A 15,037-nucleotide genomic window follows, 5' to 3' on the forward strand; every position below is an offset into this window, starting at 1 on the left:
GAGCCTGCATTCAGCACAGTTCTCTGCCGACCCACGCCCCAAGCGACAGCAGGGTGCCGACCCGACGACCACGGACAAGACTAAAGGAATGCTCAGCAGCGCCGTACCAGACCGGACAACTCCATGTCACTGTAGACGACTTGTATGTCCACTCCCCCACCCTCAGCCCTTGGAGCATATGCACGTCTTCGCTGTCCAATTCAACCTCGTGGCAATGCTTTTGTGCGCCTCGATCGCCAAGCCGGACGTCACAAATCTGCGATCATGGCCGTCGTGTCTCGTTGCACGCCTCGAGGAGTGTGTGTGCCAGCAGATGTCACCCAAGCATTCAGAAAGAGATTCGTGTTGGTGTTGGCGTGGTTAATGGGCTGTGCGAATCAGGCAGCCATAGTCTTCATGGAGCACAAATTCAGCCCCTGAACAACTTCAAGAAGCTGACAGCGCACCAGCACTGCCGCATCGTGTTTCCCCCCAAAGGTCCTGCAAGATGCGCATCAGCCAGCAGCCACACGCCGGCAGTGCCGGTACAGATCAGACAGCAACGGCCTGTCTGGAAAGAGGTGAGCCGCAATGGTTGCCCACTGGCTCCCAGCACCCGACGTCTCTCAGACGAGCACCAATGTAATCATCAGATGTCAACCTCGTCATATTTGGGAGGCACCATGAAATGTGACATTGCTTCATGTCTTGGTTCTCTTTCCGCCGCAAAGAGGTGCTCCCAACCACATCGTCGGTTCCTGTGTTTCCCGGTTTTACTGCTGGACAACCTGGATATTGTGTTTCTTCTAAATGAACCACCAGAATCAGCACCAGATGCTGTGTCCATTTTGAGGACGCAAAGCAGCAGATGGGCACGAAAAGCGCCATATGCAGAGCTCGGGGTCAGACCTACCTTCCACTTGTCAAGCTCGTCCTGTTTTGACTTGTAGGTCTTGACTAGATCGTCAAGCACCTTTTTTAGCCCCTCCGCATTTGTCTGCAGGGCTGGCCTGACGTCTGCAACTGTCCGTTCCACAAGAACGCCGTTGATCATGCGGAAGCATGTGCGGTCCCCTGGCAGGGGAGCAAGGGTTTCTAGAACAAGCCTGAATAACTCGGTGACGTATCAGAATCTGAGCGGTGAAAAATTCCAGCGGAATCCCTGGAAGATGCGGTGAGGGGCCTTGGAACGTCGCTGCTGAACAGGCTCTCAATATTGGCACCACCACGCCTCTTGTTGGCCACTCCACCTCACGTGACCAAACCAGCCACGATGGACTTGCGATGACCTCGGACAGAGTGATGTGGGCAAGGTGAAGGACGACCTACTTGTGTTCCTCTGCCTCCTGCTCGACGTCACCGATCTTCTGTGCTATCTGCTGCAACGTATTTTTGAAGTTTGAATACGTTGTTTGCAGCTCTGGAACACCGGATAGCAGCCATGTCAGCATAAGAGTCTTGCGCAGTAAAAAGGTCGTTTGAGGGCCGGCCGACTGTTGGACTACTCACCCTGCTGTTTCTTGGCCGGGGGGTTCTTGGAGGCCATGCTGGGCCACGGATCGTCAGACGAGCCTCGATGCCAGTGGTTCGAAGTGGCTGAGAGTGCAGTAAGTCTCGATGGGATGCCGCGTTCGAGGGTAAGATTTGTCCCCAGAACCAGATATCAGGAGGAATTGCTCGATGAAGACGAGGGGCAGTGGAAATGGCCCTGCAAACCGCACCGTGGGGCATATCCAGATGTCTGGTGGGGCGTCGGGAGGCGTTATACTGGGAGCTGATTGGCTTCATTCTTTGATGGACCCTGCAGCGCGCCATCTCCATCTCCAACAGGCCTGTCGGCTTCACCAAAGGTCGTCCCACACGCTCTCGACGTTCCTTCTCCCGCCAAGCAATACATCCAGACGTCAAAGAACAGCGCATTTGGCTGCTGCTCGTCGTTAGATATGCATCCCCACTTGCATACAAGCAGGACTTTGGGTGAGTAAGACCTCAGCTTATCCCTAGATACTGGACGACTGCTTTGGCCGATCAAGTTTGGTGTTCCCCTACGACCAGAGGATGCCTTGTAAACCACCCGCTCAGCCGCCCAGCGCCCACACCAGCAGCTTTGAATTCCCGACGTTGTCTTTACCGTGAGATTTGCTGACTCGTTCTCTGCGCCTAATCATGTAGCCTGCGAAGACGTCATCGCCGTCCTCGAAGAGTGCCACGCCCGCGGCTTCATGTGGAAGGCAATGGGCATGTGCAGCGACGCCAAGCGTGACGTGACGCTGTGCCTGCGCGCCGAGCGGCTCAAGCGGACGGCGACGAACCGCGAGGCCGCCAAGGTCAAGCGTGAGAAGGTCAAGGCGGTCTGGGCGGAAATTGACGAGAACTCCTGAGGGTCGAAGACGAGCAGACCGAGAAAGATCAGGGGAGCAACGATCGCGACGCTTGTTGACGATGACAACGACGACAACGACAACGAAAATGACTACCCTAAACGATGACGCCAATCACTTCAAATCTCGAAACATTGGGTTCGAATCGAGAAACGGGCAATACGGGCCAGGATCGACGGAAAGACGGGGGGCGTGCGCGCATAACAAACTCTTCACGACAGAGAGATCTTCGATGGTCAGCTACATTTTGGATATCAGATTAGGCCTCAGCACCGCGTCGATTCCCGTCGATCAGTAGCACACACCCATCATCCACAAGATATCCTGGGAAACATTATCAGAGCGCTTCCCCTTGTTGAAGCATGTACTTATAAGAACCTTGTACGAGACAGAGTTGGGAGTATCATCTCCTCTGGGCGGCATTTACACAGGCGTTCCGATGTGTTTGAAAACACTCAATTGAGCGAAAGAATCTCCGTTCTTTAACAACCTGTGTTGCGCCAAAGTGTGGTGGACCAAAGTGTGAACTATGTATGCAATTGTGGTGGTTGTGTTTTACAGGTAGCTGACTCAAACTACACTTCGAAGGTCGAGCAGAAGCCATTTGTCGTTGAGATCAACTTAACTCCTCAGCAGTTCCCGACGAGCGCAGACTCGACCCTTCCCAACAGAAGGGCGGTACGCCCTACCCTGTCCTGTTTACTTTAGCCCCTCCCAAGTTTCACCTTGCGGCATAGACTGTCAATTCTCTACAAAGTCTTGCCGAAGACGGTGCCGAAAGTGTACAGGCCGTAGCTGGCAATGATGCCCAGCACAATGGGCACGGGCTTGCGCAGCCGGATGGCGCGGGGGATCGAGGAGCCGCCTAGGACGACCGAGGCGAGCAGAGCCAACTCGACGCCGTACGGCTCGCGGTTCTGAATTCTGTAGCCGCCGAGGCCGTCTTGAATTTTACCATCTAATGTCAGCGATTATACAGCGCCTTCTTTTAAAAAATTAAAAATAAAATAAAAAAGTATGCGCGACTTCAGTCTGCCGGGGAGAATGAGGGGGAAAACGCTATGATAGCAGGGGTAGGGCTGAGCAGAACTCGAGGACGCAACGAGTTGAGACGTACAGAGCAGGCCGACAGTCAGGCCAGCTACGATAGACGGTACGGACCGAGTGCGGAGGAAGCCGATGGTGCCGCCCGTGGCTGTGAGGCCGCCGAGGATGTAGGCGATGTTGTCGAGAGAAGACTAGTGAGGTAGTGTCAGCCATTAATGGACACAAATGTCGACAGGAACGGGAACATCGAGCCATCAGAAGGTCTCACACTCATCACGGCTTGTGTGACCTTGAGACCTGGTGGCATGGTGAACTCAGCTGAACCAAGCTGACGTGAGTGCTGCGACAGCTTTTGTAGCGACAATGATGCAATCGACAAGCACAGCTGCAGACCACCTGCTAAGAACTCGCCAATGTTGTACTTACCATATTCGAATGTGGATATGGAATTTATGGAGGCGTGCGAAGTCAGGCGTATATTTCAATTGACTAGGGAGAGCGAAGTGAAGCGCGAGCAGGTGTCGGACTATTATAACGAGGCATCGGACAACCCGGACAACCTGGAGAAGCCGAGGCGGCGCGGAGATGCAACTGGGGTTCACGGTGGTTGCGGGCCGTGGTCCTTACGCTTACGTCACCCGCTTCTTCGTTGCTTCAAGGTTGGGGAGATGCATGTCGCATGTGTGGCTGGAGCTCGTGGAAGCTGCGGAGGTTGCACAATTTCCAAGCGTGATGTGGCATTTCCCAAATGGTCTTAGTGCTTCTCAGTCGTAGCTCAGTGGAGGCTCAGTCTAAGCTTATGGTTACCCCTGTATGTTCAGCTTCATGCACATCTTTATGCACCCCTCGGAACCAAAGGTCCTTTGAATGGGGACAAATACCGTTTCAACGTACTCCTCTCCGTCCAGCCAAAACACTCATATCCATGTACATCACAGATTGTGATCATTCACACCATATGCTTGACAATAGCCAGCTGTCTAGAGCCACAGGCTGCGACAAGGACCTCGCAGAGTTCGTCATCAGTGAGCCCAATCATGTTGCCGGCCAGCAGAAGCCCAATAACTTTCAGACGCCCGTGATCGCGGGCAGCCACGACAGCGGCACGACCGCCACAAGCATCAGCCGTTGCTGGAGTCAGCCGGTCGAGCAGGAGCTTGACAATGTCGCTGCGCCCTCCTTGAGCGGCTAGTATCAGCGCCCCTTTCCCATGCTCGGTCACCCGGTCTGCGTCTGCACCGCTCATCAGCAACAACTGCACAAGCCGACGGTCACCCATGCCTGACGCCACCTCCAGCTCGTCCCAAAAATTACGCGTGTAGTGTAGCAACCCAGGCCTTCGCATCTGCCACTGCCTGTGACGCTCATTGACAATCTGGACTAACAGCTCGCCAGGCTTCTCGACCGCGAGCCGGACAACCCTCCCATGGACATTCCATACAACGAGGCGATGCGCTCTGCTGGCGCTCCGCTGCATCGGGCCAACTCGTCCACTTCGTCGTCCCGAGGTCCCTCGTGGGCACCCTCGTCACCTCCAAAGACCTGGATCGGACCGCGGATACTCGCATGTCAAGCTCGAACGCCACGGGGCGTCTTATGCGCAGTCCTGTCAGGAGCAACTCCGATATCAGCTTGCTAGACAAGCCCTGCGTGTCCATGCCCTGAAACGGGGTCCAAGACTGGCGTGCTGGACGTCGACAATGCCGTGCGGCGCGAAAGAGGGGATCAGCTAGAACGACCGGCCTGTGACATGTTTTGAATGCCGTTGCGAAAGAGGAGGCATGTATGCCATTAAGTCCAGGGTTTTGACATTAGCTAGAACTTGGTGCAATATAGCAAAAGACTGATAGAAACGCAGACTAAGACCCAATCAAATCCTGGAGGACAGCACGCCCCTCTTGCAATATCAGGACCCGGCTCACCAGCATACTCCTCTGCTGCTTTGTGGTCGTCTGTTCTGAGGCTATGGCCTCTACCTCACTATCCGACATCTTCACAACTACAAGCGGCGAAACAAGGTTTTCCAAGCCCCTCACAAGATGTCTTTCAATAACCTGAGTTGTCACATTAGCAACAAAGGTCTTATACTGCACTTTGTAGATCGCTCGCATGCAGTCAAGTACCTCCCCAATGCTGAATGTGTCCATATCAAAGGTAGTAGCATTGCTCTTCGTCACAGCATGGACGACTTGGTCAATGCCGAGCTCGGGGCCGTACTTCTCATAATGGTTGCCACGGCTGCACCTTTCGTGTGACTCATGCGGGGTCCTGGCTGGCATGAGTCTTCTCAGTCGCATTTCCAGCCTCTCTTGCCGCCGACGACCGATCACGGCAGTATAGTGGTAGTTGTAGTTGATAGGGAAACCCCTCAGGTCTTCAAGGATCTTGCATAGTTCGTGCAAGGCCGCCGATTTTCGTTGTTGAAGCTCTTTATGGATCATCCTCGTCCTTAAGCCATTCGCAGTCAGTGCTTCGAGTCCAACTGAAACATTCGAGAAGTGACTAACCAAATGCGACCTCTGATATCCTGCGGAGCCCTATGCTTTAGGAGGTTCGCCCAAAACTTCTCAAAGTTGGCCGATGTTGTGAACGTGATCCTCTGCCAAGTGCTCCCATGTTTTGGACTGATCCTAGAATAGTTCAGCAATAAGATGCGGATTGAAGTTTCCCATCAGTTCTCTACCTCGAGACCGCTGAAGCAACCTTTTCACCCAGGCCCTGGAATCGTCCCTGGACAGACGCCTTGGCGAACTCGACTTTGAGAGGAAATCCCCTAGACTCATGGAGTCAACGTGCTTTTCCGCCTCCCCTGATGCTTTAAGATGGTACTTGTGACCTTTTCTTCGGAGTTTCTCGTTGAATGTTCCATTACAGTGCTGTAACACTGCGCGCAGTCTGGCGATTGTGCTTTCTTCGTCTACCAAAAACTCTTCGTCGACATCTTCGGCACCAATCTTGAAGTATTCGTGCTCTAGTTGCCGTTGATAGCTGCCTTGCAGATTTCCTGACACTCGATGCTGAGTTGTGTTAAATAGACGCGGCAGGCCGAAGGGTTTTCCCGGGAGTCTCCTAACGTCTTCAGCTGACGAAGATCCTTCGCAAGTGCTGACTCGAGCTCGGTATTGAGTTGCGGTAGTGCGGCCTTGACGTGCTGAAATAAAAGTAGACTTAACCGCCCCCTGAGTGCCGCGATGCCGACAATTTCTGGAGGGAGAACGCTGAAATTCGACGCTTGGAAGAAGTGAGCTTCCGCAGTGTTCCGCTCGTGGAAACTGAAGTTGGTCTCGTCAAAACGACGGTTTCGGATGACGTGCCATCCCAAATTGAAGAACACGTCCTTGTTCTAGGCAAGCTCGAGGAATTTGGACTCAGTGCCAGATCCGGCGGGCAGCTGGTCAGGTTTGGTGATGACCCCAAGTGTTCGTTTGCCCTGTGGATCGAATTTTCGCACGCGTTGGAGGATGGACTGATTAGCCGCGCCGTTTGTCGCGGCAATAACGCCAATGCGTCCACATTGAAGAATGCTTGTGTTAAAATGCACCAATTCTCGAATACAGAACTCTCCATCAAGCCCCCGCCCCCCCCTTTGTCCCACGAAGTATGTATTGGGAAGCTTGGAAAAGGAAGTTGTGCCGACCCTATTCCTTTGCGCTCCGTGGTGCCAAACAATCCAATAAGACGAGACAGTCTAAGATATATCAAACAGTCGAATCTTAGTCGAAAATACTGGGCGGCTCGTACTTCTCGGCCACTACATCACGGCTATCAGTACTTATCCAGGTGCGCGTAGTACACCTCGCACGGCCAAAAAGGAGCAAGGCTTGTATCAGCAAACCCACCGATATATTCCATTCGACTTCTCTTGACTTCTGCAAGTCCCGCCTCGTCAGTATTGTTGATCGATGTGCTGGTCTCACGAGCGAAATCGTTCAGAAAGGGAACAGCTTCATGCGAGGACAGGTGTGCTGTCGGCCCTAGAAACGCCTCTCGTTGCCCTTCGATCATGACGCGTTGTTCTCGTCGCCTCTGTGTGTCCGAGGATGATGATGATGATGCTGTCTCGCTTGGGGTCGTTGCTTTTAGAAAGCCGTGGATGTCAGTGACCATGTCAAAAAGACCAGTATGGTAATGCTGTTGCTTGTCACCCCCACTGCCTCGCGGGTCCGTGCCGGAGGAAGTGCTGTTGCCAGGAGTGGCTGTGCATGTCGGCTGAGAAGAACAGGCGGTGTCGACATTCACCGTTGCATCATCATCTCCTGCTTCTCTATATTTAGCAGCACGGAGAAAGGCATATCTAGGCGATGAACGGGGGCGTCTGTCGTATATCGCGAGGAGCGTCCAGCTCCCAGGCTCGAGCAGACCTGGGCACGATGTGAGACACCGCAATGAGGCTGAGACAAATTCGGTGCAGTCCTCTATCCTTTCCGGTGCCCAGGGTAATGATGTTGCTTTTAGCGTCTCGTCGCCATCGTTGTCATGACCACGATCGATAAGATCATCGCCATCATTGTGGCCCTCGACTCCCAGAAAAGGCACACTTGCTGCAGGGCACGGCGAGAGGAAGGAAGCCCGCCGAGTCTTCGGACTCTGTGGGGCTAAAAGATCCGAAATGCCAGCGGCTATGTGCGCTGGCCTCAACAATTGATCGCCCAAGTAGATGTGTTTGTAGCGAGGCCGTCCATGACGCCAACATCGGCAGATGGTGCGCTTGACAAGCAAGTGTCGCAAGGGGAAGAGGTCGGTCGGTAGTAAAGGCACTGGTGATGAGGCCTCGCTTGTTTTTCCGTTGTCTTTGTCGATTGACTGGCTCCCGCGGAGCGGGTGGCTCAGGAGCCCAGAAAGCAGCGGCGGGGCTTGCAGTAGACGTCGAGCATGTGGCGACGTCTTGGCGGCATCGACGAGGAGTTGCAGGAACTGCACGCTGAAGTCATCGTTGGACCTGTTTGGACCCTCCAGGAGATTGAGTTGGATTAGGTTTCCCTCTTTCGTCGCCGGCGCGTTGAGGATCGTCTTGAGCAGCTCCTCAGATGTTGCTTGCAGCGTCTCAATTGACAGGGATAAGGCACGACCGCTTCTCAAATTTGGACTGCCGAGAGCTAAATCCAGCAAGGCGAGAGGGATATGATAACAAGCCCAGTCGAGATCCTTTTCGCCAGCGTAGGCGAGAGTCAACAGCTGAGCAGATGCTGCCGAGGTTCCGATTTGTCTGGGGTTAGCTCGGAGCTGGTGCAAGAGTCGCGCTTGGAAGTCGGGGATCTTCTGCACCCCAATAAAGGCATCCATATCTAACATGTTAATATCAGACACATTCGACAACAAGCTCGCGATGGTCATGTCTTTGAGATTTGTAAAATGCTGTGCTGATGATGTCTGAGGAGACTGGACCGAAGGAGGTTCTGAAGTCGAAGCTACGGATGATGGCAATTTTTGGTGATGAGAATCACTCTGGATATCTTGCGTCCGAGGCCAGATAACTATGAAGTGAGTGTATTTTGTAAGTCAATGGGCTCAGTGACGTAGCGCTCCCAAGCTTACGGCACATGTTGTCACACGAGCGCGGGGAATCAACATCTCGTTACTCACAGTCAGAAGCACACGCATCCACAACAGGCACCCGGTCCAGCTGATCTAGAGCATTGTCGAAATCGGCTCCAAGGCCGTGCGAGAACTTGGCAGCGAATTCTCTAGCTGATAAGGGGACGTGATCAATGGACAGGCCTGGTGGGAGCATGCCGCGAGTAGTGTTCATGGGCGGATCGTCTTCCACGGGATCCCATCCGAACTCTGAATCCTCGTCAACCCAGCCGAACCACTGTGTCTTGAATGCGTGGACACCGCACGCAACGTTGTCATAGGCGGTGATATCAAAGACCACGAGGCCCTGTCCGAGATTGAGGTGGTTGTACACAGCGCCTAGTGGCCAGGGACGAACATTGGTGCAAATGAAGTCGTCCCCGGATGTTGTGGAGCTCAGAGCTGTCAGGAGACAGTTGAGGATGAAGGGAAACTCAAAATCAGCCTCGGGAACCGGTGCCTGTCTGAGTTTCTCTGCTTGTTCCTCATCGAGAGCCGGTTCAATTTCTGCGGGGCAGAGCACTTCGAAACGTGCCAGGCTCGATCCAGGCCCAGTCGCACGGTAAAATTCAGCTGCGAGGGCTAGCTCGGCCTTGATGAAGGGGCGAATGCCCGAAGACGAGAGGTAGTTGTGTATGAGCATCAGATTGCTTGCAGTGAGGCATGGTCCCGCACGGTGGTGGTTGTTGAGGCACGGACCTTGGGCGATAGCCAGCGGCCGATGCGTGTTATCCGGGCCGAGTCTTGCAACGACACAAAAAAGAAAAACCAGAGGGAGCTTGCTGTCGATCTCTCGGTACGACAGGTCGCTGAGATCCCGCATCGTGCTCGCAACGTGATTTTTACGGGATCCGCGTCTCTAGTGCGTATACGTACGAGGAATCTGCTGCCAGGAATGACAAGATGCGCAGAGGAAGCACCGGGCTAGGGTCAAGCAAAGAGGGGAGAACCTCGAGTATTTATACACGTAAAGCTCCTATGCAACGCAAGGCAGGGGTCGACCAACATGTGGACCTATCATAGCGTACCGGTTTGGATCATGAGTGCGTGCGATTCTCGACCAAATTGTTCAAAGCGAGATTTAAAGTAGTTAGACTGGACGCTGTAGGTCATATGTGACTGGCAAGACGGCACAATTTCAAACACAGGCGGGGCAGAACACAAGCGATCTCGGTGTTGCGTAGGTACAGATCGCGGACGATGGCAACGATACTGAATAGCATTTTCAGAGATTGAAATGGCTTGTCATGTTGCCACGTGGACAGTCCACGGCCGGAACCACTCTGGACATGGGTAACTCGCTTGGAACGAGTCTAGTTGATGTATCAACACGGACGGCTTACAAGCCGGGATCGACAAAGCTTCAGTGACTTAACGGGGAAGTCTTCAGGGGTTGTCAAGGAGGCACCAGGCGTCGAATCAGAAGCTGGAAGAGAGCCGAGAGACCAGCAGTATTACCACGCAAGGATGTAGGGCCGGCTCCTTTTTCAGGCCAGCGTGGCAGACGAGCGAAGTAAGTCGTGAATAAGGGGAAAGAGTCGAAAACAAAGAGGAGATGTATCAAGGAATGGCAATTCCGTTAAAAAGAGAAGAGACTCCGCCATACGCGCGAGGAAGCCTTGGCTCTTTGCGCCTCCCTTTTCTCCTCCATTCTCTTTGTTTCCATTCCTTGTTTCCCCTTTTGTCCTTAGAAAGAGCAGATGACTACAGCATTGGCAATGCCATAGACGAGGTCCCCGGATGAGTTGCAGCTGACGGCTTCGAAAGGGACCGACTGACAGTTGACCCTCGAGTCGCCGCAGATGAGCAGACCAGGCCTTCCGTCCCTGGCTTAATAGGTGCAGCGCGAGCCGCGAGCGTCAAAGTCTGTGAACTGTGGAGGGTAGGTGCTGGAGTCTAGCCTGACCTGCTGGGCGACGTTGGCGCCGCAGATGTTGATGCGCTTGCCGAGGTCCTGGGCAAAGACCTCCCAGTACTCGTAGATGGCACCGCCGCCGCCCTGGCGCGGCTCGACGGCGTGCCTGCCGCCGGGGATTTGCAGGGAGTAGTAGCTGATGAGGGAGATGACGACAAAGATTTTGGGGTCGGGCGCAAACGTGGGCAGGCCGCCCGGTGGCTGGCTGGTGGTCGTGGTTGTGGTCAGGAAGGGGGGCCGGGGGGCATAGGACAAGCATCAGCACGAGCTCCGGAGCCGGTGGAGCCTGTACCGGTCCCCGGTGGGGCGCAGTCCGGCTGGCCGGGTGCCTGGCCTTCGTCGGGGACGGGTATCTTGACCTCTGTCTCGCGAATGGTGTCCCGGAAGTCCGGGCAGACTCCCGCGGGGATTGGGTCGGCGTTGTTCTCGAGCAGGCAGTTGGACTTGCCGTAGTGTCCATTCCAGATGACTGGGTGCACCTTGTCTCGGTCGTACAGCTTGCCGCGTATCTCGTTGACGGGGACGCGGCGGTGCAGGATCTGGGTGAGGCGCTTGACCATGGCCGGCTCCTTGAGCTCGTCGCTGAAGCGGCTGGGCAGCCCGCGCAGGTACGCGGCGAGGGCGGCCACCTGGGGCGTGGCGTACGAGGTGCCCGAGCCGCCTTCTTGCTCGCTAACGTCAAACGCCTTGATCTTGTTGTTGACGCCGCCGGCGGGCTTGACAGGGATGCTGAGGGCGCCGCCGGGGGCAAAGGTTGTGACGTAGGGGCTGTACTGGCTGGTGCCGCGGCGGGCGTCGGACTATTGTAACGAGGCATCGGACAACCCGGACAACCTGGAGAAGCCGAGGCGGCGCGGAGATGCGACTGGGGTTCACGGTGGTTGCGGGCCGTGGTCCTTACGCTTACGTCATCCGTTTCTTCGTTGCTTGGGGAGATGTATGTCGCATGTGTGGCTGGAGCTCGTGGAAGCTGCGGAGGACCTCATAACTAAGTTCAACACCTAGCATACTGACCCCCCCTAGTTTTCGAACCCCCCCCATGCGCCAACTTATCGGATAAAAGCGATCAAGCAGGGGCCCGAAGTATTGTCAAGACTCTCCCCAGTTTCTACCGTCTACACTTAGTCTCGACATGGGGGGTCGAAAACTAGGGGGGGGGTCAGTATGCTAGGTTGTCGAACTTAGCGGAACAGGCGTGAGGTTGGCAGGGCAGGGCTGATGTTTGTGACAATGTGTGTGTCTTGCCATATTTGAAAAATGTATTCGTCTCCACTGGGGAAGCTCGAATCATGCCAACTTGACTTGATCAGGAATCGTGCCGACATGCATGGAGGCGGGCCCTCGCAAGCAATCGCTGCACTCGCTCACAGCCCATTCTGGCAGTCGCTCTTTGGCGATAGATACCTCGTCCACCCTCAGATGCATTTCGGACAGAGTAGAGGTCTGAGTAAATTTGCGGCCTTTGGGCACCGCACTAAGCGGGTCGCCGCGCTGGTCTCTGACGGCTACCGAAGCGGCCAACAGAAGTATTCGGGGGCAACCTCTGATGTTGGGCATCGTGCTTCCCTCATCAGTGCTCTTTACAGGGCCGTGTTCTTCCGTGATTGTCCCCACAAACCGGGAACGCCACCAACAAGCGATGTATGTCCTAAGAGTCGACAGAGCTACAGTGACCTGTTCAGTCAAGGATATTGCCCAATCAGGTAACGATCTAGCTCCGATACTTCGAACTGTGAGCAGATCGCCACGAAAAGAAGTATCATCCATGGAAGAGGGGTATGCCGTATGGCGTAACAATGGCCTTTAAGAGTGTGCTGATCACTGGATTTGACTCGCAGATAAGTACCGCCGATCAAGTTAGGGGGTTGTGGGGCCACGTTATCTATTGTAGCTCTGTCGGCTCTGAGGACATATGCCAAATTAGCATCTGCGAGGCCTCGTGAACTCCGGCCCCTTGTTTCCAATCCCGGGCTCGAACTACTCTGCCCACGGCGAACCCCCGTGCCGGGCCCAAGGCCGGCCTGCTTGCACACGAAGCGATTCGGTATTTGATAGCACACAATGCGGCATCTGAGAGCCGAGCACCGGTGTAGATAGGATGGTCAGAGAGACAGAAAGGAAGAACTTTCATGTTTGATGTAGCTCCATAATTGAAAGGAAGTAACTCGACGAGATTACAGAGGAAGAAATGCGCCAAAGGAAAAGTGAGTGTTGACTATTGGAAATGTATGGTGTGTGTGTCACACCGCGTGTCTAGGGGTGTGTGTCTGTGTGTATGTGTGTGTTATACCGAGATTTATTCCCTATCGAAACTATCAAACCTCAAACAACGGAAGTTCAGAAAGATCCTGTTTATGATATACATAATCTTCGGATCGGTGGAGCGCCCAGATATCCTTCAGGTTGAAACCTGGCTGCACCAGATATGGATAGATGCCAATATAAAGATGATAACCAAAAGAGATCTTGATCCGGCCGGCGTAGCCATCGGAGTCTCTCGTGGGGTTTGCAACTACCATGTCGTCCGAGGTTCTGGTCGCAGGGGAATCCGGGAAAGGGAAAGACAGGGAAGGGGGATCCCAATCCGCATCGTACAGCCATGCAACGATTTCGAATTCCAATCTCTCCTCCTTGCGCAACGCCCCCTTATCATTGGCGATAAGTGGCACTAAGCTCGAGTCCAAGACAACAAGATACTGCTCGTCAAGTTCGGACCTATGCTCCTGCACTATGTCCTCTTCTGGTTCGAGACTTCCGCCATAGCGTACCATACGATGCATGAAGCGAGTCCTGGCACCATCATCGACGAGATGATCCATCGGACTTCTAGATACTTGATATACACTTGCGGCACGTAAGCTGTATTCCCAGTATCCGAGCCTGCCTGGGCTCAACCGAGCGGTCGCGTCGAAAGTCCCAAAAGGGCTAAAGATTTTGGACTTGATAAAGTTGTTGACAAAGACGGCAGGAGCTACATTGGCACGACCCTCGCCTAGCGGACGAAGCCTTCCTGAGAGATATTCGTGAAGATCGGTGGTGCAGACTATTGGAAAACCGTACTTGCGGAGGGGATGTGAGAGGATATCTTGTACCCATAGAGCTTGATGCTGCAACTCCTCGTCGATATGGCCACGCTGGGTCAAAGTCTGTATATTCTCCCTGAAGACGGCAGTATCGAGAGGTACGCCAGGTCTGCGCAAGTGTTGGCCTCGAAGTTGAGCGTTTCGGTACGCTCGTTTCTCCTCCTCGGTCGCCACTAACCATCCAGCGCGATATCGGTCGAAATGTTGCGTGCTGTATTGTGTTCGACGTTGGCCCTTAGCAAGCTTATTGAAGCGTTGATCGAGCAAGTTGGTCTGTGCGAGCGTCATCCATTCTGCCCCAGTAGCGGCGTTTTCTAGGAAAGCTTCCGGTGTCATGGGGTCGGTGGTTGTGGTAACCTCAGCGAGGTTGGCGCACATGACGTCGCGGGGCGGCCACCCCTTTGCAATGTGCTTCTCTTCAGCTGTAAGAGATTCGGGTTGGCCCAGGACACGGCCCCAAAATGGACCGGATAACTCGACAAGACGCTGTAGTTCAGCATCGTCCAATGACTGACATCCTTCCTAGGCGGCGTTTCGGGTGGCGGCCTTCTCGATCAAAAGCCAATCCGCAAACGAATGCTGCAGCTTCCAATCGGTAGGATCGAGCAAAAGTCCGGAGTCGCTGTGGAACTCCATCATACAGCGATACGCGGTCGGTCACGGGTGTGGCATCACCACAGAACCTGGAGCAGATTTGGTGTGTTTTGGGGTTGTTTTGGCTTCTGATTACCCAAGTCCTCTTTGCCCCAGCTCGTCAGCTTAATGGATCTTCTTGCTTCGGGTGAGTTTTATCTGAGCCTCGCTGGCTGAAGAGGGTCTAGGATGAGCGCCCAAGTTGCTAAGAGGGTCTTCACAGTTCTGGTAAAATGGAGTTTCAGGACTTTACTGGTGGAGTATTAAAGGGATTAGGCAGCCCAGAAACCGCTGTGCTAAAGCCTGAGCCGTGACTGCGACTCGGCTGAGCTTTGACTGAGCCGGGCGGTTGCGACGTTAGTCCCGTTTAGGCTGCGCCACAACTGCGATGTACAATAAAGTACGTACCCTCGAAGCTCTTGAGA

At 54.2% G+C, this 15,037-nt stretch overlaps 5 protein-coding genes across 5 annotated transcripts; 1 reads left to right on the plus strand and 4 right to left on the minus strand.

Moving 5' to 3' along the window:
* Positions 1-752: 752 nt before the first annotated feature.
* Positions 753-1,525, minus strand: B0I36DRAFT_360396 (Prefoldin beta-like protein; the record flags this gene model as incomplete). Its single annotated transcript, XM_046158302.1, has 4 exons — positions 753-785; positions 893-1,085; positions 1,309-1,399; positions 1,489-1,525. 4 exons carry the CDS (start codon positions 1,523-1,525, stop codon positions 753-755), a joined length of 354 nt encoding a protein of 117 aa, XP_046015033.1.
* A 512-nt stretch (positions 1,526-2,037) lies between these two features.
* On the plus strand, positions 2,038-2,360 carry B0I36DRAFT_360397 (uncharacterized protein; the record flags this gene model as incomplete). The annotated part of the gene is made up of 2 exons (XM_046158303.1): positions 2,038-2,044; positions 2,152-2,360. The coding sequence occupies 2 exons, from the start codon at positions 2,038-2,040 to the stop codon at positions 2,358-2,360; spliced, it is 216 nt and encodes a 71-aa protein (XP_046015034.1).
* A 749-nt stretch (positions 2,361-3,109) lies between these two features.
* Positions 3,110-3,714, minus strand: B0I36DRAFT_429182 (transmembrane protein 14C; the record flags this gene model as incomplete). Its single annotated transcript, XM_046162490.1, has 3 exons — positions 3,110-3,318; positions 3,478-3,598; positions 3,676-3,714. The coding sequence occupies 3 exons, from the start codon at positions 3,712-3,714 to the stop codon at positions 3,110-3,112; spliced, it is 369 nt and encodes a 122-aa protein (XP_046015035.1).
* A 440-nt stretch (positions 3,715-4,154) lies between these two features.
* On the minus strand, positions 4,155-5,075 carry B0I36DRAFT_85933 (uncharacterized protein). The gene has a single exon (XM_046163469.1). It carries the CDS (start codon positions 4,882-4,884, stop codon positions 4,357-4,359), a length of 528 nt encoding a protein of 175 aa, XP_046015036.1. The 5' UTR covers positions 4,885-5,075; the 3' UTR covers positions 4,155-4,356.
* A 5,737-nt stretch (positions 5,076-10,812) lies between these two features.
* Positions 10,813-14,357, minus strand: B0I36DRAFT_360400 (uncharacterized protein; the record flags this gene model as incomplete). The annotated part of the gene is made up of 3 exons (XM_046158304.1): positions 10,813-11,097; positions 11,256-11,696; positions 13,260-14,357. The coding sequence occupies 3 exons, from the start codon at positions 14,355-14,357 to the stop codon at positions 10,813-10,815; spliced, it is 1,824 nt and encodes a 607-aa protein (XP_046015037.1).
* Between the last annotated feature and the right edge of the window lie 680 nt (positions 14,358-15,037).

Source organism: Microdochium trichocladiopsis (assembly GCF_020744255.1).
Source record: "Microdochium trichocladiopsis strain MPI-CAGE-CH-0230 chromosome Unknown B0I36scaffold_3, whole genome shotgun sequence".
NCBI lineage: Eukaryota > Fungi > Ascomycota > Sordariomycetes > Xylariales > Microdochiaceae > Microdochium > Microdochium trichocladiopsis.